Source organism: Anoplolepis gracilipes, chromosome 10 (assembly GCF_047496725.1).
Source record: "Anoplolepis gracilipes chromosome 10, ASM4749672v1, whole genome shotgun sequence".
NCBI classification, from domain to species: Eukaryota; Metazoa; Arthropoda; class Insecta; order Hymenoptera; family Formicidae; genus Anoplolepis; species Anoplolepis gracilipes.
In genome coordinates this window covers 7,271,163-7,294,690 of record NC_132979.1, presented here as the reverse complement: position 1 = coordinate 7,294,690, position 23,528 = coordinate 7,271,163, and the positions used below count along the sequence as shown (strand labels likewise).

Genomic DNA, 23,528 nt, shown 5'->3' with positions numbered 1-23,528 from the left:
CATCTTGAATGGAGTATCATATTGATTAGTGGCACTGTTACAAAAAGATTCCGTAACATCAGAGGAATGAATTATAAAGAAAACAGTGTTTAATGGTGAAATAGGATTGTGGAAACTTCGGAGTTATACATTAGAAGTAGGAATGTGTTATTTCTAAAAATACTATGTATAACCCATTAAAAATAAATCAAGTACTTTTTAATCTCCGTGCCTTCTTAATTAACTATTTATTAACATCGAAAGGAAACGCGATCAACGAAGAAGTACCTCGTTTTTCTCGCAAATTATTAAAAAATAATCGTAATTTATATTAAGTGCGCACGTCTAGAGATACGATACTTTGTTTCCCACTCTTACATCATGTATTTTAATATATTTTTGTCATCATCTCGCTTTTTTTACGATAATGTAACGGATGTAGTACATAACTGAATGTATTTATTTTACAGCAGAGTCTTGCACGTTTCATTTTTTTTCTACGCAAACTATTACGCAATGGTTTGATGTGAGTAAATTTAAATTCTAACATACACACAATATATATATATATATATATATATATATATATATACTTGTCATAAAAGTAGCCTTTTTATACTCTGACAATTATATAATAAAATTTTGTAAGCAAATTATTTTACTCTGTATTTCTCCCTGGAAAAGTGTGTAATGCCTATTATGTTTTTAATATCATTTTTGAATTAATAATCACCTAAGGATACTTACAATTTACAAATCTAGTTACAAAAAATGATTATTCTTTTAATAGTCATAATAGAAATAATTTATTACATATTATATATGATTTATAGTTACGGTAATTATATCATTAAATGTATCATTATATGAGTTTTTATTCAACATGCTTATATGTGTAATAATGTATTTGGCATATTAGAGAGCAGTAATAAAATTTTTCAATTGAGCACCGTTGGCTTTACAAAGAGCAATGAAAATGTGTTTGTCATTAGTTTCTTGTTCTATCTTGTTGGCTATCTCGTGCGCTTTCTTTGTGATAATAGAAGGTATGCCTGCTAGTCGAGCGGCATTGAATCCATAAGATTTCGGGCAAGCTCCTTCACTCAGCTTGTATAAAAACGTCACCGTCTCTTCCGATACGGTTTCTTCTTCTCCTGTTTCCACCATGCATGCCTAAAAAATTAAAATTTATTGAAACACACTTTATAAAATTTCCAAAAAATACATTGGGATCATTAAGTAGGTATGAGATTGTAATAAAATAATAATAAATAAATATATATACAAAGTAAAAAAGATTTATCTATTATATGGTTGTAATTATAATATTCTCTTACCATATGGGCTAATGTGACCTCTTTATTAGTCTTGTAATCCTCAACCAAAGAATGATAATGAGTCGAGAATAATGTGCGACACTTCAACTTAGTGAATGCGTCGACAACCGAAGCTGCTATTGCTGTGCCATCATAGGTTGATGTGCCTCGTCCTAGAAAAAGAATGTAGTTTCATATTTAAAATGAGAAATGAATAAATCGATAATCAGCGGGTTATGGCAAGATTATCCTTACCCAACTCGTCAAGAAGAACCAACGAATAGGGTGTAGCATGTTGCAACATCGTAGCAGTTTCATTCAGTTCAACCAAGAACGTGCTCTGACCAGTCAGAATATCATCGTTAGCGCCCAAGCGTGTGAAAATACGATCCACCAATGTTATGCAACATGAACTGGCTGGAACGTAGCTGCCCTATTTATACAAAAAAAAAATTAAATTCACATTTTACATATTTACATGTATAACTCATCATTCTAATTTTATTTACATTTTTCTCATGGAACTTACTATCTGCGCCATGATTGTGATTAAGCCCACTTGACGCATGAGAGTTGACTTGCCTCCCATGTTCGGTCCTGTCAAAATCATAAAGGAGGCAGCGTCACCAGTCGCTATCAAAGTATCGTTGGGAATAAAGTTATCAGATACAATACAAGGATGTTTTCCATCTCTTATCTTGATGAAGATCTATAAAAAAACGTTTACTGTTATATTCTCTTGATGAATGAATAATATTAATAAGTAATATTTAACAATTACTTGGCCATCTAATCCATCATGAATCTCTGGTATACACATATCGCCGTTTCGAGCGTAATCCGCTAGAGAAATAAGTACATCCATGATAGCCACTTTGTAAACCGCTTTATGCCACATATCATACTTTTCACTAAACTGTGCAAATATTCTTCTGTTAAGATCCTTCAGTACTTTATCTCTTTGGTCTTCTGTATTTATCTGTCTTGCTAAAAGTTCCTGTAATGATCAAAACTAATTTTGTACAACGTTAAAATTTTATCACAAAATATAAATTATTATTATTTTTACCTTTGCCTCGGCAGTATAATAACGTTTAAAACCTTTTCTCTGCGACTGTAGTTCATACCCAGGACCAACTTTCTTGACTCGCGACTCAGGAATCTCGATTTGATAACGTTTCTTATCTGTTCCGAAAAATGTTACTTTTGCGTCAAAATGCTGTTTTTGTTTCTGTAAATATTTGTCTAAATCTTTTTTGTTATTTGCAAGTTCAGTCAAGACCGAATCATATTCGGCATCTACTCCTTTCTTAGGAACAATGCAACCTTGCTTTTTAGCTTCTTCATGATCAAATGCAGTCTGAAATAGGTACATTATGTAAAAAAGAAATAAGTAATAAGGAGAATTATTGAAAATGAGTTTTACCTTAAAGTAATCTAATGCTTTCCTTAAATGAGGAAAATCACCATCTGGTTCATATTGGGTACAGTGGTTTATCAAGTTACTTTTAAAATCTGTAAAAAAACAATCATTGAATTATCACATATAAAATTTGCAATATATAACAAAATAAAATGTATGTAAAAATAAAATAAAATTTGCTACGTAATAAAATAAGCATACCATTAAACAGCTCAATAAACTTTAAAACTTCTTCGAACTTAGCAAGTGTCATGGTAAACTCTACAATTATTCTCTTCGAATATGTTGGGCCTTCGAACATGATGGCTCTGCCATCAGGATGATTTTTCATTCTAGCTGCATTTCCCTGAGCGTGTATTCTGTTAAAACACAAGATATGTATATAGTGTCTCATATAAATCGTTACAAGTCGTTTTCTAAATAATTATTAAAGATAAAAATAAATCTTTTTTCAGTGTTTTAAGATTTAATGGGACTTTTCATATTATATATAAGATGAACTTTTAGTAGAAGCAAATACTCTGTTTTCTTAATAGAAATATGTTTTTTGTTATATAAATTCACTTCCTTTCTCATGTAAAATATATTATGATAAAATCATAAAAAATTGAATTTTAAAAGTCATTTTATGCATACAAACACAAAGGTTCCAACAATTTTTGTATATCCTGTATATCCTAATATATAAATTTCGAAAATTTATCCAAGTAAAATTTTTTATAACTTACTTGCTTAATAATCTTTCAAGATCCGGCAGAGTTGACAAAATTGCGCGAGCTGATTGTACCATGTCTATTCGATCTACCAATTCCTGCACCGCTTCCTGGCGTTTCATTATAATGTCTTTACGACAAGATGGCCTACAGATCCATTCACGCAACAATCTAAAAAGAATGTGTTATCAGAGTATATAAAATAAAACAGAGTATATAAAAAAATAGATATAGTATATAAACAAAAGGTTCCAAATATAATAAAACAATATATACAGAAGTTTTAAGAAGCAAATGACTAAAGTATAAATAAATATAGTCAAAATTTAAATACTAATACGAACACAAATAAAAAAATAATATATAAGATATACCTTTTGCCAAATGCAGTACAGCAATGGTCCAGAATACTATTGAGAGAATTATCACCAAAAATCCTTAAATTTTTTATTGTAACAGCATCTATCACCATAGTATTTGTGTAATTGAGGCCTGCGCGATTGTTTGCAGCCGAGAAATCTGGCGGAATGTAAGTATTGAAGCAACCTTGTGCCAATAATTGCTGCTCGAGAAGAAACTCTTTCAATAAATATACACATCCTCCTAGTGCGTGCACTGCTAATTCTTTGTTATTAGCTGGTGTTAAACCCAAGCTATCTCCTAATACATAATAACAAGATAATCATATATTATATACAAAAAAATATGTATATAAACATTTTTTCAATCATGATTATATATACCTTCATTAAGATATGATTTTAAACTTTCAGGCCATGCAAAATTGGAATCTTTTTCCTTCTTGAAATAATCGCCTTCATGAAGATTCTTCAAAAAGAGAAAAAATATTTATTGTATAATAAATATTATGTATATATCAATATGCAACATTTATATACTAACAACAAGCATTATCTGTTATCTATACTAACTTTTAATACAGTTGTAGCAGACCAGAATTGCGTTTCCCGCTGTAGCGGTTCCCTTAGCGCTGCTGGTAGAGTGTTATTTATAAGCTGCAAAGTCTTTCGCGATAGATTACCACGTTCGTATATTACCTAAAACCAAAAGTCACCACTTGTAACAAAGTTATTGTTAACAATAATTAAGTAATAATTTAACTCCTGATAGTGTGTCTCATACATGCATCGGTGGATGATGAGCCAATAGAGTCAACAACCTAGAATTGCAATAATCATCGTCAAATTGACTGAGATTAAATTCGCCTATTGTCGTGTCTATAAAGCATACTCCGAAGGAGCTGATTGTCTGACCAGGATTGCATTTTTCTACTAAAGATAACAGATAATTGGAGTTTGGTGTAGATGCTTCCACATCTAATGGAGTATATACTCTAGTGCCCTTTGTACTGATTTGACAAATTTCTCGCTTCACAACTTTATCGAATTTTGTTGGCTTAGTCACTATAAAAAAAGAAAAAACATAAATATCCATCATTCATACAAGATATTTTATATAATTCACTAATTACATAGTGCTATTTTTTAATAAAACAGATAAGGTGGAAAGGTCTAAATTTTTTATCTACAAATGTATAATTATGGAAAAGATCTATTTAATCATTGCCACTCTGTAGAAAAACATACACGAAATATAAAGCCTTGATAGGTAGAAATAATCTTAAAAATTTTTAATAATTCTTCTTTGTGTAAGCATTGCAGAGAGGCCGACTTTTTGATTCAATTTTCATTAAATAACACTATGCAATTAGTGAACATAACTTATAAAACATTCTGTAGAATTATAATTTAAATACATATGCTTCTACATGTAACAAAATGTATTATTTCGTGAGACTTCGTACTTTTACTGCAGCGTGTTGCCATCATCTCTGGATTTTCAGTTTGCTCGACTCGCGCAACTTTGTAACCCCTTTCTATGAGACTCGCCGAATAACGACCATAGCCGATTTCGGGAAATCCAGAATGCGCGAATTCACCCTTTAATAATAAGGAATAAGTCAACAAAATGGATTTTCAAGAATAACTTTGGCATTTCTAATATGTAGACTTACTCGCATATATGTGAGGCTCAGCTCATTAACACTGATAACTGCATCCATGTGATACAACTCGTAGAATTTACCGACTTTGAAGAAAAGTACACAATTGAAATGCTTACTTTTTAACTCCCACCATTGTCTCATTGCCTAAACAAATTTTAGGAATAGTTAATTGTCAATGTTGATACATGGCAAATAATACTTAACGATAAGACCCTTACAGGAGTTTGATTGTTTAAGAAATCAATTGGTACATAAAGTGTCCTTGGATCATAATCTGGGTCGTCTAATGTTCTCCTGTGTATGTCCCTTATTTTCTCTGGCTGCAGAAAATCTAATTTCAAGTGAGGCCAAACATGTGTGGTAGCAAGTCCATTGTTCAAAGTCTGACTTTGATTTTGTGCAGGCTGTTTCACTTCTTTTTTATCCTAAATTATCAAATGTAAATTATAAGAATGGCAAATATATTAATCATAAAAATTTAATATATAAAAGCATTAGTTATTGTAGTTGATGATATACTCACTGCTTTATTATATAAATTTGTTTGCTTTGACTTGGATTTAGCACTGGATATCTTTCTTTTTTTCTTAAAAAAAAAATTTTTTTAGAATATTAAATACAACTTTTCTTGCAATAGTATTAAGGTTTAAAGTAGCTCGAAATATATATTACTCTTACCTCTGGTGTTTCTTCTTCTGATTCTTCTTCTGTTGAAGATTTATGATCTATGTCTTCTTCCAAACTGGATTCAGATTTTTCATCAGATTTGGAATCTATAATGATGAATATTGATATATAATGATGATATACATAATATCTTTTTAAATATTTTCTTGTACATATAATAATTGATTCAAGAATATTATTTATATAATTTACAAACCTGGCTTGATTTCATTTTCAATATCTTCATCAGAAGAATCGTCAGGAATAATTATGCGCCTCCTTTTAATTTTTTTAGACTCATCTTCCTTATCATCATTCTTCTTATATAGTCTCTTTCTATCATTAGTATTTTGATTTTCTTTTCCATTATTCCCAATAAGCTCTGTGTATAACCATAATACAATGTACAATAACCAACACAAGAATTATAATAACAATAACTTATAATACAGTAAATGCAACTGTATGCAGCTTGTGTGTGCTTTAATTATATTATTTTACATTCAAATATTTAATAAATCAAAAGCCACGAGAAATTGCATCCCATGTAAGTGGATTTTAAACCTAAATTACATGAATCGTCATTTTACATGTCTAATGCTAAAAAATAACATACAAAGCGACAATTTATTTTATACGATACACACGTGTGTCTCATAATACATTTGTCGAGAAATCTTTTTTCGAGACAAACCTTTTTTCTTTTGTTCCGCTTTGGGCGTCTGCAAATTCTTTTCTACCTGCTCTTTCTTCGCCTCTGGCTTTTTCACGCTTTTTGGAGACGTGAAATAATTAAGTATCGTATTTACTTTCGGCATTGTTTCGTTCCGATACAAACAATATAAAAGGAGGAATTTCAACAGATATCATTCATATAAATTATAACCAGCAAAACTTCAATAAATAAGCGTTGGGCAGTTTTCGCGGCGTGTTTTAGAGAACCAGTGTTATTGAATTGGAGGGAATATCTCGCGCATGCGCGATGCTCGCTTTCTATACTCTGGTCGGTATTCATATTATTATTGGCTGCATTCAGCAGAGAAAGTAAATCAGTGAGCGCTTAGTGATTCTTTATTGTGATTGGTTCTTGCATTTAGATCTTCGTTGGATCACTAAGGGTGATTCCACAATAGCTGTCGTAAGTCGGATGTCGGAAGAGTTGCCCAATCATATTCGATTGTTCTTCTCTAAAGTCAACTGTGATTGGTTAATTTCTTACGGCTTAAGGCTTACCACATCGATTGTAGACCCGGCCTAAGAACGAACTACGAATACCGGTCTATATGTTGGAAAAAGAGAACTATATCCTGAATACTGATGTTGCTCTCTCTTTCTAGACGGGTCAACATGTGCACCGTGCACCTTGAATTCTTTCCACCATGCTTTGTCTATGCGCGAACATCGTGAAGAAAGGAAGATAAAATACGAGATGGCATCTCTTGGATATGTTACTCCATGTTTAACGCTGTTCACATTTCACATGAAAAGTAGGTTGTGAGTATTAAAAATTTCTCATATTCATGTCAGAGAAATCAAACGGAAAAAAAGAAATAAATAGTGCACGTTGCTAAATATTGAGACTGAGACATCGCCATTTGTTTGAAAAAAAAGAAAAAAGAGAGAGAAATAGAGAGAGAGAACGTATATTGGTTTTATGATACTTTGAAAGTATTGATTTTGTAAAACGTCTCTTTCATATTTCTCTTTATATAAAAGAAATAAATAAATAATCTCTGATAAGAAGCATGGAAGCTGAACCATTGGAATTGGAAGATGGTGAAATCATTGATGACGAGGTGAGTCATTTAGAAATTTTCATCTCAACGAAATCTAACCTAAATTATATAAGCTCACTCTAGGATAGATGAATTTTATTTTCTTAATTAACGATTTAAAGTATAATTAAGAGAATATAATTTCTTTAGCAATATTTTTCTATTATAATTTTATCATATATATTGCAATACAGGATATCAATAGTATTACTTGCATAGAAAAAAATGATATATGCAGTATCATCAATATAACTTTTATCCTTTTAAGTATTAAAATAGTATTTACTAATATTAGCAGTCTCTAAAACAGACATTGATTTATTTTATGTTAACTATTTTTGTCTAAAATTATATTATAATTTACTAGAAAACAAAATATAAGCTTTATACCATGTATTATTATATTCGTTATTGAAGATGGTTTAAAAAGAAGGACCAAGATCTTAATAATTAATTAAAAGAGTTTCTTATAAAGATAATTATTCATACTTTGTTTTCTACATTTGGCTCTTACTAGCTCTTTTTGTTTTTATATTATTTATATTAGAGCCTTGTATTTTAATTTTTTTTTTCTCTATATATATTTTAGAATAGATAATATTTTAAATATATATATATAATTAATATAAAACAAGACAAGTCAATTATTTATTTATTATATATTTAATAAATTATTTTCTCATTAAGTGTAAATAAGAAAAAATCGTTTTTTCATTTATTTATTATGAGAAAATAATTTATTCAAATCTATATCTAACTACTTATATCTTAATTATCTAAAAATTTAAGTAATTTTTTAAATAAGTTATCATTATTTTATTACAAAATTTGTTTAAAAGTTTGTTTAAGAGTGTACTTTTTATAATAATAATAATTTTTTGTTTCTTTTATATAGCCAAATGATGTTTTCGGGGGATATAAGATTTTGCAAAGACCTCATGTAACACCTACCACAGATGTACGTACAAACATACGATACAATGATGAATCTGACAACTCCGCAGATTCTGAAAGTGATTCTGATTCAGATTCCACGCATACTAACATTAAAAGACCTAAACTTAAATTAAAAAAACACATCTTATCAAGGGACTCAAGTAAAAATGATAAATATAAAGTATGGTGTACACAAATGCAGGAAGAATCTTTAACTGAGGACTTAATATCATTTGGTGTTACAAAGAAATTGTATCAAGAACGTAACGTTGAAAGTTATAACTTTACTTTGCGATATTCACATAATGGCAGAGAATCTTGTAATAATAATAGTTCTGATGATGAAAAAGATATTGAACAGAGATTTACTAACAAGAGAACGAATTCAGACAGACATAATGTAAAACTTAGGTTAGGAAAAAGGAGAAATTTTATGGATTCTGACAATCAGAAAGGTTCTGCTAGAATAGTAGCAGATTTATCAACAACTGTGGATTCAACAGATGCTGACATTGCTGTAGATATAACAACTAAACTCAATGAAAAAAAAGAGCTTCTTATAAGTAAGTATCTCTATGCTAATGCTTGTTACTTTTTTTCACTTTTAATATATTCAATTGTAACGATAAATTGTTTAACAAATTTGAATTTTGATTTTTGTTTAAGAAAACTTTTTTATAAAATATTAATTTCAATAATAAATAATTGAGAAAATGGATTTTCGTCAAATTGAGTTTCAGGAATACATGTAGATAACACAACTATAATTCTCATTTAAATCCAAAAAGACTTTTGTTATTAGTTTTATTTTTGATTAACGATATTAATATGATGCTTAATAATAATATAATATCAAAGATTTGCAAATTCTAAGAAGTATCTTTTCTTATATATATATATATATATCAAAGATTTGCAAATTATAAGAAGTATCTTATCTTATTTATATATATTAATATTAAAGAAATTCTTTTTTATATTTTTTAGGACGAGTGGTGGATATAATTGGTAAAGAGAGAGCTATTGATTTTTTCCAAAAAACCAAAAAAATTGAAGAGACTGGTGGAATGTTGATAATGAATGGATCTCGAAGAAGAACTGCTGGTGGAGTGTATTTTTGGTTAGTGAAAAATGACAAACATATCCCTCAAGAAAAAATAAGAGAGATATTTTACGATGATCAAAAAGAAACCAGCGAACAAAGGAAGAAAGCTGGTATGAATGACAGAAGACAAAAAACACAGGAACTAATGAAAAGTTTTGAAAGTAAATAATATTTTATACTATATTTAATTATACTTTATTATAATATTTATTTTAAAATATTAAATTGTGTGTGTGTATATATAATATATATGTATATATATATAAAAAATACCTAATATAACTAATATAAATGTATTTTTCTTTTTGAAATTATATAGGCAAATCCGAAAAAGATTTACCAACTTTGTTAACAAGGGCGGAACTTTCTACGCAAATTGCAGAACAAGCAAGATTACGACGTGGTGAAGGCATGGAAAGAATGCCATTAGATTCTGATCGCACAGTATCGAATCCACCACCTAGCCCTGTAACGGATGATCCTGATCATTCTGAACAACCATTGACACGAGAAAGACATGTCCAAGATTACACTGATGATTTTCTTGATATTGGAGCAGATGTAGATTACATGGAAGTACTTTAAAAGTATAGATTTTATATTTGCACATACCCTGACAGTGTAACTTGTACAAATAAATAATTATAATCAATTGCATATGAAAAAGTAGTACATAGGTGTAACATAATTTATATAAAATTGTATATCATGTTTATATAAATGAGAGAATGATAAAGAGAGAGAAATAGAGACTAAAAATCATAATCAAAAACTTAGCTTTTCTTTTAATTATTTTTATTTTATGTATAATACTTGACACACTGTATAATTTATTCTTTTAATACTTGATATATAATTTATTTATACATATATATTTTAATACTTTTTTTAAGAAATAAGTATAATTATACCTATGTAAAATGTGTAATATCGATACTTAAATCCTTTAAAAAATCTATATAAAAAAATAAAATATAGTAAGTACAGACATAAAGATATATCTGTGCCAATATATTATTTTGTTGAATAATATATTAGAATAATGTGAAAAAAATAAGCATTTGTATCCACAAGTTTTTTATAGATTTGTTGAATCAGTAAATCATGATTATTTTTATAAATATTTTATCATTAAATTAAATTGAAAATTAAAGATTAGAATTTAACTGATAAAAAACGAAAGAGCTAAAATTTCTTCTATTCAATTCAAATTTAAATGCAGTTACGGGAAAATTTTAGAAAAAAATAAAAATTTATTTCTCAGCGTTGATTATCTTGAAACCTTCAGAGTTTTGCATTTATCAACGCGCGGGGTCCAATATCAATTTGAAATTCGTTCGGAATATGGATTTAGCACGGACACAAACCAATTGGTTGTTTTACCATGGCAGCGAAAAGTGGATTCGGTCTGTAATTCCACCTAAAATGCATCCAGTTAGCGACACTGTAGGCGCGTTCGGTGAGACACTATTAGCGCTAACAGTGTCATTCTGTCTTTGTTACTCGTTAAAAGTTGAACAAAGATAAAACGACGCTGTTAGCGCTAATAGTGTCTTTCCGAACGCGTCCTGTATTGCGGAGAAAAAGCGTCTCATTGGATGCCTTCGTTTATGCCGCAGTCAGTGTAGCCATGTGCACTAGTTCAGAGTTTATCTTTTTTCCTCCATATTAGTAGAAGAAAGACAAACTGAACTGGTGCACATTGGCAGTAGTGAATTTGAAATGAAACGAATTTGACGTTTATTTAGTACATGTAACTTCTGATCGAACATCTTATGCGAATAACGCGAGAGAGAGAGGTGAAGAAGTATTATTTCAAAGATATTTATTACGAAGGGATATATAATATACAAAGACTGTTTATGACAGTATTTAAAATTTTCACTCTCTGATAGTTGAATTCAGAATTACGTCGAAATGATAAAAAACTTTGTGATTCCTTTGGTGGCTGACGAGCTTTTGACTTCTCATGCCGAACAATATTTTGTTGAAGAGGTTGTGCCCTTGCGAATGATATCACAGGCTCTTGATGGTAATTACAATATATAAATTTAATTTCCAATTTTACCATTAAAATTACAGTTTCCTACAATAAGATCTCATATATATTTATATTTTAAAAATTGTAACAGTTAAGTTATGATATTAGTACAAGTGCAAGTAAAATAAAGGAAGTTCTTTGCATATTATGCTCCTATAATTAAGTCTCCTTCCTTGTACCTGAGGAACGCTACAGGAAAAGAAGCGTCTCATGGTGTTTCTCTCTGCCTTTGGCAGATTGGCAGTAATGAACTTATAAATGCAAAGAATATAATAATAGTTGAATAGTTTATAATGTTGAAATTGTATTGCAGGTACACGACCAGCGTTGCAAGCAAATGGTTCACATTTTATTTTAGGTCATTTTGATACATTTTTCTCTATTATTATTCATGGCAGTAAAGTGGAATTTGTGGTCTGCCTGCGTGGTTTTACTAGAATTCATAAAGGTAATATTCTTTATATAAAGTTTACATTATGTATTATAAATAGTGCTTTTTGTTTTACGAGAGATATAATAATGTAATTGATGAAAATAAATAAATTACTCAGTATTAGTTTGTTTATACAAACATAATTTTCAGCTGTGGAAATACTTGTGGACGAATTGGAAAAAATATTTGATCATGGTAATGATATTACAGAGGAAGAGGACAGAAAAACATATTTATGCATTAATAATATGCTAGCATATTTGTTTTCATGGTTTATTAGTCATATAGATGAACGTGTTATGAAAAATGCAAATGTCAATATTGGAAAGGTATAAGAATTATTTATATTGTTATGTGTTATAAAATTGTATAATTAAAGATTAATTTATCATTTTTAGCCTAAAAAAGGTGCAAAATCTGATATTGAAGAAGAATGGGAGCAATCAAAACAGAAAGCTTTGGAACTTTTATATCGATGGCTACAAATACCATTGTATAAGATTTGGAGACCACCAATCGTCGACAATTCATTTGTTATGTAAGTTAGATAATTTCAAAACACACGTACACAAACAAACACACACACATATATATATATATATATATATATATATATATATATATATATATATGATATTGTAATAGTGTAATATTTGCAGGACTTTAGCACAGATATGTTATAAAATATTGGAACAGAGTAAAGATGCTAAGCAAAAACATGTGAGACAAACTATATTTGAGGTATTGTCATTTATATTTGTATAGTGCAAACTTTATTATATTAATATTTAAATTATTTTAATATATTAATGTTATATCTTTATTCACAACAGATTTTGGGAACTTTAATTAAAAAATACAATCATGGGATTACCTGCATTGTGAGAATTATTCAGGTATATATGTTTAAATAAATTATTATATATATAAGTTGTATATTTGTTTTAAAAATATATAATGTACATTGCAATGTTGCAGTTGGTGAAATTGTATGACTCACTAGCAGTACCTATAGCAGCTGGCATAGTACATATGACTACTGAATGTGGTTGTAATGGTTTGATAAAACAAGTAATGAATGAAATCGGACAGAGCGAAATTGGTGAAGCGGAAAATCGCAATGTATCCATGTTTCTCGAGAACATTGCTATCTCTCAGCCTGATCTTATAATTCCTGTCCTCGATGATATCACAGATTATCTATCGAATGAGGCATGTTTTTTATCATAATTCTTTTTCTATTGATTAAATAATAGTTTAATATAGAATATGTTAAGTTAAATGTATAATTAAAATTATAGAGATAGTTTAATTGAAAGCAGTTTCTAACAAAAACCTTGAAAACTATTTTACAGTTTTATACTATGAGAAATTGCGTGATTGGAGTCTTGGGCATTGTAGTGCAAAAAGCTTTAACTGGCGAAGATCTCACAGATGAACAGAAAGAGCAACGCGATGAATGCTTAAATAATTTGGAGGAACATATTTTGGATTGCCATGCTTATGTCAGATCGAAGGTGCTTCAAATGTGGCAGCGCTTATGTTGCGATGGTGCTGTACCATTAGCTAGATACGCAAAGCTTTTAGCTGCTACTGCATTGCGTTTAGAAGATAAAAGTGCACATGTTCGTAAACAAGCTCTTCAATTGTTGCGAGCTATGTTGCAAAGCAATCCCTTTGCTGCCAAGGTATGTGTACTTTGAATACTAAACACATCACTTTTCTCCATAATTAAACTAACTTTTTGATTTTATATATATATTTTTCTATTTTTTAAAATATATTTTGTAGTTGACTCGTGATGAATTATCCAAATCGTTGGAAAAAGAAAAAGCAAAATTGCAAGAATTGCAAGCTCAAATCGCAAGTACTAGTGGACGCGGTCATATGCAAAGATACGAACTTTGGAATACTCTACAGCCAGAAATTAAAGCGACAATAAAGAAGATTTTTGAAAATGAAACGGAATACATGAATGAATCATGTTAGTTTTTCTATTACTTAATACATTATCGACGTATTTATTTATTGATTCTTCATTTTTTGTAAGCAAAATATTTGTAAGATTACAAGATTTATTACACATAATTTTATTTAATATAGGTATGGAAAACAAAGAGAATATTGATGCAGATCATGCTTTTGAACATGTAAGACAATTATTATTAAGCCGAAAAGTCACCAAAGCTGTGACATATTTGTGGAAGACTTGTATGACATTGAAAGAAGCCCCTGAAATGAAAGATCTTTCCACTGCAGCAAAAGAGGAGTGTCTATTCGCCTTTTTGTTGAAAATTTTTATAGAATCGGAGAACAACTCGACAGATAATGGAGACGAGAAAACGGTTGATGCAAGCAAATCGGAGCAAGATAACAAGAAAAAAGAGGAGATAAGCTTGCAAAAGCGCGTTATAAATTACTTAACGGTACGTCACATAAACAAAAAATGAATAAAATAAAGGGAATCTTTTGAACTTATAATTGTAAATTTATAATTGTAAATTTTTTTACAGAATTGTCTCGAGTTTGCTATTCAGTTGGAAAAGGCGATACCGATAACGGAGAAGCTGTTGTTCTCCACATGTGCTGGCGACGCCATTGAATCATGCACATTCTTAGGGACTGCTTATCAGTTCGGATTAACTGGTGCGGCCAGATCTGTACGCGAAGCCCTTTTTCAAGTATTCCATCGCGATCAGTCTGTGCGTAATAATGTGGCTATAGTCTACAAAGACATCTATCTTGACATCAATAGCGACAATCAATCAGCTCGTCAAATAGCTGTAACTCGTAGCAATCGTTTGATCAGTTTGCTGAAGGAATTACAGCCTGGACAGAGTCCGGCTTTAGCTCAACTGATTGTGACATGGTACGAGAACGAGGAATTGAACAGCGAATTGTTACGGGTATTTAATATTTAATACTGAGTATATATATATATATATTATTATTTGATAACAAGTTATAAATACTCTCTAAACTTTCCATAAGTTTCATAACGAGTTTAATATTTTAACTAATGCTGTATGTGTATAGGTATTATGGGAAAAGTTCTCCATGAAATATCCGGACACGTCGCTGGTAGACAGCAGAACTGCGTTAATGATAATAACGATGATAGCTCAGGCAGAATCTAACATTGTGATCGATAATCTAGATGTGTTAGTGAAGGTAGGATTAGGTCCGCGCGCGAAGGACGATCTTCTTCTCGCACGAGACACTTGCAGAATGTTATTAAAGATAAAACAAAATAACAAAGATGTCGAAAAATCGTCTCTGAGGTACGCATTTGTTCGAAGTGGTGAAAATAATTCAAAGTTTCTTAATAGTACAATAAAAAAAAAAAGATTTTTTCTCATTTTACAGGTATTCCAACAATCACGATATATTCCAACAAATCCTGGTATTGTTAATAGACACTTTTATCAGCGCGAACGAGAATGTTTACGTCTCTTTTGCGATGGATGCAATTAATGTTATATATCACGTAAGTGGGACTGTTATGTATTGGTTAAATATATTTAGGATATCGCGTTAAAAATTTTATTTTAAATTCCAGTTAGCAAATCAACCTGACAAATTGATAAAGGAATTGTTATTGGACATTACCGAGAAGAGTCAATTCATGAACATAGAAACGAATCAAGCACCTAATATATCAAGTGCTATACTCTCCAAACTGCTCTATATAATTGGACACGTTGCCATCAAGCAAATGATTCATTTAGACATGTCCGTTTACAAGGAACTCAAACGTAGAGATGCGGTGCGAAAAATGCAGGGTAAAAATCAGAAAAGGTCGAAAGCTGTAACATCGGACATTAAATCCAAGTCGAGAAACTCGTCAATCTTATCAAATGCGCGACGAAATAGAAACAATTCAGCGATTTCTGTAGTCACCGAGGATAACGGCGAGGAAGCTTTAGAAGGTGCAACAGACGACGCCGAAGCAGAGTTCGTAAATAACATACTCGAAACCGAGATTGTCACTGGGAATGGTTTGCTTGCGAAATTTGTGTATGTATTCGAATAGTGATTAATAATTGCGCAAGAATGATAATCTACTGGGATAATAGAGACATGCAACTTACATATATAATTATTACAGTCCACTGGTACTGGATGTATGCAAGTATCACGACAAGTATAATAATGAGAACCTACAGGCCGCAGCTTCGCTCACGCTCAGCAAAATGATGACAGTGAGTTCTATATTTTGCGAACAATCTTTGCAACTTTTAGTTACTATATTGGAACGATCGTCATATTCTGGAGTAAGATCAAACATGCTGATCGGAATGAGTGATCTTGCTACTAGATTTCCAAATCAAGTGGAACCATGGTCGAAGCATATCTATGGCAGGTAAATTGGCTCTTATTCAGAAAATCAATATTTTAAACATATAATATTTTATTTTTCGATTACTGAATTAATATTAATTTAGATGAAAATGATATTTTATACAGTATTTAAAGAAATATGTGTTATAAATTATAAATTACATATATATATATTTTTTTTTTTCACAAGGTAGAATTGCAATGTACTAGTATTAATATTTACATATTTTCTAGACTTCAAGATGAGGATGTGAACGTGCGTAGAACATGCGTTCGTATGTTATCGAATCTGATAATGAGAGAGATGATACGAGTGAAAGGGCAAGTTTCAGAATTAGCTCTTTGCATTATTGATGAGGATAAACAAATACAACAGGACACGAAAGAATTCTTCAATCAACTCGCCCAGAAAGGCAACGCTTTGTATAATATAGTGCCCGATATATTGTCGCGCTTAGCAGATCCTGAATTGAATCTCGACGAAAAACAATTTCAGGAAACCATCAGGTAAATATGATAGCCCAATATATCCAATAACAAAAATTATAAGTATTTCATTGACGTTATAATTTGCAGATACATTCTTGGTTTAATGCAGAAAGAGAGACAAATTGATACTATAATCGATAAAATTTGTGCTAGATTTAAATTAGCTACCACAGAAAGACAGTGGCGTGATCTTTCCTACTGTCTTTCACTCTTACAATTCAGTGGAAAGAGTAAGTCAAGTAATTTATGCTCAATAGTAGTAATTTATATTGAAAGTAATAAATTCTATTCTCTCTCTTTTCTTTTCTTAAGGTATACGGCGTCTTATCGAAAGTTTACCATTATTGAAGGAAAAAATTCATTATAAACCGGTATTAACGGCGTTACAACATATCATTGAGCAGACGAAAAAAAAGGCGGACGCTAACGCCGCTTGCACAGAGTTAGAAGAGAAAATACAAGAACTTTTAGATACGGAAACAGAAAACTCGAAAGTGGCAGACAGCCAACTGATGCCACCTCCGTCCTTACCGAAGAATAGAAAAAGTATTCGTCGAAATAAATATAAGAACGACAAAAGCGATGATGAAGATAGTTCCGATGAGTCCGAGGAAGATACAGATAACACACCTATTTTAAAATGTGAGTTGATAAAACCGATTTTGATAATTTCTTAGATATCAAGACTAAAAATATACACATTATATATACATTATATGTATTATATATATTTTATATTTATTTTTTAGCGAAAAATAAAAAATTAATCAATAAAAAAGACTTCCACACAAAATCAGCTGCAAAGGATAATGATGATGATGATGATGATGATGATGTCAGCAATAAAAGTGTCTCAAATACTACCCTATCTGCAAAGCATGGTATTTGTTTGTATATATTTGTTGTATTTATAAATATATAGTAAGAAATAACTATTTTCTACATAGATTTATATTAAAATAAATATTAGATAAAAATAATTATTGTGTATAACGAATTGAATCAAATATTATTGAAATTATAGTACCTTGAATTTATAGTTCATTTTAACTACTCGTATGACTTTGATGTACTATGTATGATTTTTCGACTGTATAATTTTCTTATAAATAACTGATTGTTACATACAGTGTTGAAAATAATGGAATAATGAATAGTACGAATTTATTTTGCTTTCTTCTTTTTTAGGTAAAAAAAGAGGCCAAAGGAAAAATACTACAGTGAATGATAGTGTATCGCCAGTTTTAAAACGAAATAAAACTAATAAACTATTACGAGAGACTAGGACGTCGACTCGATTACGTAAATAATTTTTTTCTTATAAAACAAAAATAAAGAGTATAATAGAATTACTTGTTAGTAACTTTAAAATGTAAATTTTATTCTGTAAAATTAATAAATATAATTTTTTAATCAAATTAAAATAAAGCAAGTAAATTTATAGAAATATAACAGGTTGTTTTATTTCATAATAAAACAAGAGAAAATAGGTTAAAAAATTAATTATATATATTTCTATATTTATTTAAATGTATTAAAGAAAGTATGTTATTTATTTATTTGTCAATATTCTAGATAGCAAAACGCTGATTATATATCAGCAAATTATTTATTTATGATTTTGTAGTATAAATTTTGATGTGTTAATTATTCATTAAACTTAGTTTCTGTACGGTTTGTTGATTGAATATAGATATGGGGTACTATGTGTGTCTTAGCAGGTTTGATAGACAATAAAAATAAGCTATGAGTAAAATAAGTTTATTTATAATGGATTTTTCAGAAAGAAGGAACAAACAATTAGAAATTTTCAAAATTCATATAAGCTAGATAAGGATAGTTTTAAAAAAATGGTCCGGTCACAAAACAGTTTTCCATTTATTTCAGGTATAATTAGTAGTTTTTATCGTACTACAATTATTTGTCTTAAACATTTTTATGAATTGCTAAAACATTAAATTAATGTATTCACTTATCGGTTTGAAATTTGAGTTTTTCGCATGTATGAGATGAATATGAAAAAGATATATTACATATTGGATGTATACGTGTGATCTGATATGTATGTTAAAATCGCTTATATAAAGATAAGGATTGCGACGATATCGGACAGATCTAAAGGAATAATTTAAGTTCTCTTTAATACTGTTTGAAATAAATTTGGAAATTATGAAAAGATCTGAATAAAAGATGTATTAGAAATCTTTTCTTATAGAAAAGTAAAGTTTGTCTTCTTGTTTGAGTAATTTAGGAAGAGATTATTATTCCTAATATTTATAAATCAACATTTTTGATAATACAATTAAGTATATAAAAAACCACGACTTGATTAATAAAATAATCAATAGCTTTAAGCTTTATTTTTGTTAATATGTTTTAATTTTTTCAACTCCTTATTGTGATAAATTTGGAAAAATTTTGTTTTATTCTTCTCTTTACCAATATAGTTTTATAATATAATAATAACGCATCTAAATGTATTCGTCTTTCACTTCCGATTTTAAAGTTAATATATGCGAAGAATTAAACATGTCTCTAAGAACTTCTTCTCTGTTCCCGCAACAATAAAACCGATTAACATAATTATCTTGCATCCTGACGAAAATGCGCGCGACAACGTCTCGCGATCTTACACACTAGTAAGCATGCATCAAATTACTACACTTACGTACTTCTCTGCTTATTATTCTTATGAATTAATCTTATGGATAATCTTTTTTGTACGATTTTGTGCATCACGCACTAGGAACAGAGCAGCGGTTTGCAGCAGAATCATGTCGATCAACTATATTACATCCGAAGAAAGCAGTTCTTCTAAGCTTAGAACCAGAAAAATAGTTACAAAAAATCAAATAGTTTTTTTTTTTTTATTAGAAATAAAATAAAATATTTTTGTGCAAGAATTTGATTAAAAGAAAATTGGTTTTCAATAATTTTTTGGTTTTAAACTTTAGAAATGTGTGAGAAAAGTGTCTTTTATTCTAGAGTTGAATGTATATAATTTTTTAATAATACACATGCTGTGGAATCTATAGATCGATTTCAGCAGCAATGATTCAAATAAAAATTTGATTTTCTCTTGAAGAAAATAAGCGATTTTATAATGTCTTACAAGTGTTTTACATTTAGAAGAATATGAACGATTTTTCTAAAAGTCAAATTAATTTTAGTCTGAAGATAATTGATGTGATACTTAATCGACATTCTGCCGCGAAACGCAGTACTTTACAAATCGATTCCTCATGGCGGAGGTCTTAGATATATTTGTCGCAATGAACTTTTATGACAGAGGCAGATAGAAAATATCGAGATTGTCGAATTAGTTTTGCAAAAGACTAGGAAATTGACTCTTCGCTTAACAAACTATTGACCACACAGTAAAAATCATAAACGATGCAGTGGTGGAATACTCACTTCAATTATAATGGAAATTTTAATTCTTAATTTTACTATTAAAGGATAAATCGCCATTTCAGTCCATATCTTGATAACAAAGTCGAATCGATTTATAGTATACATATCTAATCTACTTTGTTTAGAATGACCTTCCGTACACACTAGCAAAGTTTGTCGCTTTCGCTCCGAAACACCCTGTGTGTGTATGTCTGTATATGTGTGTCTGTATATATATATATATATATATATATATATATATATATATATATATATGTATTTGTATGTGTGTATTCTATGTGTGCGTGTGCAAAATATCCAAAAGTTAAACAATCAAACTTTGCTCTCTCTCTCTCTCTCTCTCTCTCTCTCTCTGTTTTTACAATAAAAAAATATTATTTAAAAAAATATATACTGTCCTTTATTTATAAATTAATTTTAAAAACAAATTTGGCATTGTTAAAAAATTGAATTTTACGAAATTCATGTCTATCTTACTTTGGTGTACGTCAAACTAATCTTAATAAGTTTTATGGCAAATTGATTTTTATATAATATATTTTCATTTATTTAAACAATTCATCACAGATAAAATTTATTATAAAAAAAAAAAAAACGTAACTGGAGTAAATAAATATTACTTAGATAAATACCGCTAGTTTATCTTATATTATATCAACAATGAGTTCACTATATTATCTTCATATTAATAATTTTAATATTGTAATTATAATTTTTTTTTAATAAAATGTTTTCGGTCCAATGTTTATATATTTTTCTTGCGTTTCTATCCATAAAATATATATAAAATATTTGATTATTTTACTTTGAGATATTCTATAGGCACACGCACGCATGCACCGCGCGTAGATGTTAAGTGTATAAAATATGCGTGCGACAAGCAAATGTCGCATTATTCTAGAAAACCGTCCCGCAGTTGTAATGTCTGCAAAAAAAAGGGCGTTCACATACCTAATGTGGGATGATTAAATAAAATAAAGAATAGAAAAAAAATGTGTAAAACATGCATTTATAATTAAAGTTCAAATTGGGATTCTCTTCTGGAGACCGGTACCATAATACATATTCAGATTTAATTCTGCTATACTATATATCATTATAAAAATTCGTCAAATACACAGTCATTAATTTAAAGATCATAGTTAAAAGTATTAAGTTAGCGCTAAAGATTTGTTGTTTTATTACTAAATATGTTAAATAAAAATAGTAATCCGGATTCTTTTTAAAAAGTTTAAAAAAGGAAATTAAACAATTTCTTTCTATAATAGATAAAATATATTGATTTTCTTCTCGTCAGTAATTTTAATTAATTAAAGTAATTATTTTAATTAATAAAATTTTATTTTTATTTGTATTAATAAAATTGATTACTTCCTTTTTATGTTTAGAATTTTGTCTTTACCTTTATAATTAACAAATATTACATCTTTTGCACCAACCTAATACAATAGTCTGCATCTATCCTGCTATAAATAACAATGATTTTGCGTAACATTCGCACGAAAGATGATAACTGTTAATTATTAAGAGTGTGTGATATGATCATTTTTCAAACTTTCTTGATTGATCTTATATCGCGAATCGATACGCGTACATTGGTAATAATATGAATCTGCCTATCGTATTAAGGTAATGATAAATGAGAGTTCGGCCATGTGAAAACTTCTTTGATGTCTTCGTCGTCATTGTCGTCATCTTCATCGTTATTGTCATAGTCATTGTGCTATAGGAAGAGTGTAAAATCTCGAAAGAGATACTTTCTAAGTCGATATTAATTTATCCGCCCATAGCCATCGTATTTCCCACGCAAGAGGCGTCTAGCACGCACTCACCGTGTCAATATAGTATCAGACGACGAGCAATATTCACGAGTAGTTGGACCGCTCTTTGCGCCGAACTTGCTGCCTCATTTGGCTTCCAGAATCTCTTGTATACTGACATAGGTGCCGGTAACGAAGCCCAAAACACCAAAGGCAATAATGGCGATATTTTTCCACAGCCGCCAGTTCCACTTGCCGAGGCCGTTCTCCAGCTCCCAGATAGTCACCAGTTCAATCACCGATGGGAACATGAGACCCAATGTAGATAGGCACACAGCGCCGACAAGGGAGATAAACGGGCCTAAATTAGGAATAGCGATTGCTACGCAAACCGTAAAGATTACCAATAAAATGCGAAGGAGATATTCGCCGAGTAATCGCCGAGAGCCGAAATACTGCTTTGTATTTTTCCAGATAATTTCCATGGGCACATAAAACTGGAGTCCGTAAGTGAGAAAAATTGCAATAGCGATCATTATTTTGGCGGATTGCGATAGTATCTCATTCTGCGGGGGATTAAGTGTTATAGAGGCCTTCGTGTTCTCCCCGTATCTCCAATAGCCGAAGAAACCAACAGTACTGTATAATAATACGACGACGAACATGCCAGTGTTGAGAACACCTGGACAGCCAACAAAGTGCGATGGTGTTTTCATATTATTCTCTAACGGCATCACCTGAAACAGATTTTATGTAAATGGATGAAAATTATAGTTAATTTTTTTTTTTTTTGTAAACACATTCACTCTCACGCATATTCTAGATCTGATTTTTCCATTCATCTCAATGAGATTATCTTATATAAATAAGATTCACCGTAATATATGTGCACATGTAATTATTTTTAAAATTCTAATAAATAAAAATATTAATTTATTTATCAATGCACTTTGTTACGCTTTTTATTATTAAATATAGCCATAATCTTGCAAATATAAATAATTGCATATTATATATCTCAACATCATCGTATGAATTTAATATCATTTATGTGTACCTATCTATTATATTAATGATATAATACCACAGAAGTTATTACATATTTAATAAA

The 23,528-nt window shown here is 29.8% G+C and overlaps 4 protein-coding genes across 6 annotated transcripts in view; 2 read left to right on the top strand and 2 right to left on the bottom strand.

Annotated features, from left to right (window-relative positions):
• Nucleotides 1-52: 52 nt before the first annotated feature.
• Nucleotides 53-7,086, bottom strand: Msh6 (DNA mismatch repair protein Msh6). The gene is made up of 20 exons (XM_072900339.1): nt 6,818-7,086; nt 6,341-6,505; nt 6,136-6,230; nt 5,981-6,043; nt 5,676-5,882; nt 5,467-5,601; nt 5,257-5,392; nt 4,575-4,855; nt 4,364-4,489; nt 4,175-4,259; nt 3,806-4,091; nt 3,447-3,602; nt 2,920-3,077; nt 2,722-2,810; nt 2,365-2,655; nt 2,077-2,292; nt 1,825-2,004; nt 1,551-1,728; nt 1,317-1,468; nt 53-1,152 (listed from the first exon to the last, which is right to left on the bottom strand). The coding sequence occupies exons 1-20, from the start codon at nt 6,939-6,941 to the stop codon at nt 895-897; spliced, it is 3,381 nt and encodes a 1,126-aa protein (XP_072756440.1). The 5' UTR covers nt 6,942-7,086; the 3' UTR covers nt 53-894.
• Nucleotides 7,087-7,506: 420 nt separating this feature from the next.
• Phax (phosphorylated adaptor for RNA export) lies at nt 7,507-10,605 on the top strand. Its single transcript, XM_072901037.1, has 4 exons — nt 7,507-7,919; nt 8,794-9,397; nt 9,822-10,100; nt 10,259-10,605. Exons 1-4 carry the CDS (start codon nt 7,869-7,871, stop codon nt 10,522-10,524), a joined length of 1,200 nt encoding a protein of 399 aa, XP_072757138.1. The 5' UTR covers nt 7,507-7,868; the 3' UTR covers nt 10,525-10,605.
• A 988-nt stretch (nt 10,606-11,593) lies between these two features.
• Cap-d2 (CAP-D2 condensin subunit) lies at nt 11,594-19,720 on the top strand. The gene is made up of 20 exons (XM_072901150.1): nt 11,594-11,971; nt 12,294-12,428; nt 12,564-12,742; nt 12,812-12,951; nt 13,073-13,154; nt 13,247-13,309; nt 13,392-13,625; nt 13,769-14,101; nt 14,205-14,397; nt 14,517-14,839; nt 14,927-15,319; nt 15,450-15,694; nt 15,780-15,900; nt 15,973-16,430; nt 16,522-16,776; nt 16,989-17,261; nt 17,331-17,473; nt 17,556-17,885; nt 17,993-18,124; nt 18,432-19,720. The coding sequence occupies exons 1-20, from the start codon at nt 11,857-11,859 to the stop codon at nt 18,551-18,553; spliced, it is 4,269 nt and encodes a 1,422-aa protein (XP_072757251.1). The 5' UTR covers nt 11,594-11,856; the 3' UTR covers nt 18,554-19,720.
• Nucleotides 18,989-23,528, bottom strand: part of LOC140670515 (proton-coupled amino acid transporter-like protein pathetic) — a 23,728-nt gene continuing 19,188 nt past the window's right edge. For all 3 annotated transcript variants that reach the window (XM_072901156.1, XM_072901157.1, XM_072901155.1), the window contains one exon: nt 18,989-23,154. In XM_072901156.1, coding sequence (XP_072757257.1) covers nt 22,564-23,154 — 591 coding nt within the window. In that variant the 3' untranslated portion in view covers nt 18,989-22,563. The remainder of the gene's footprint in view (nt 23,155-23,528) is intronic.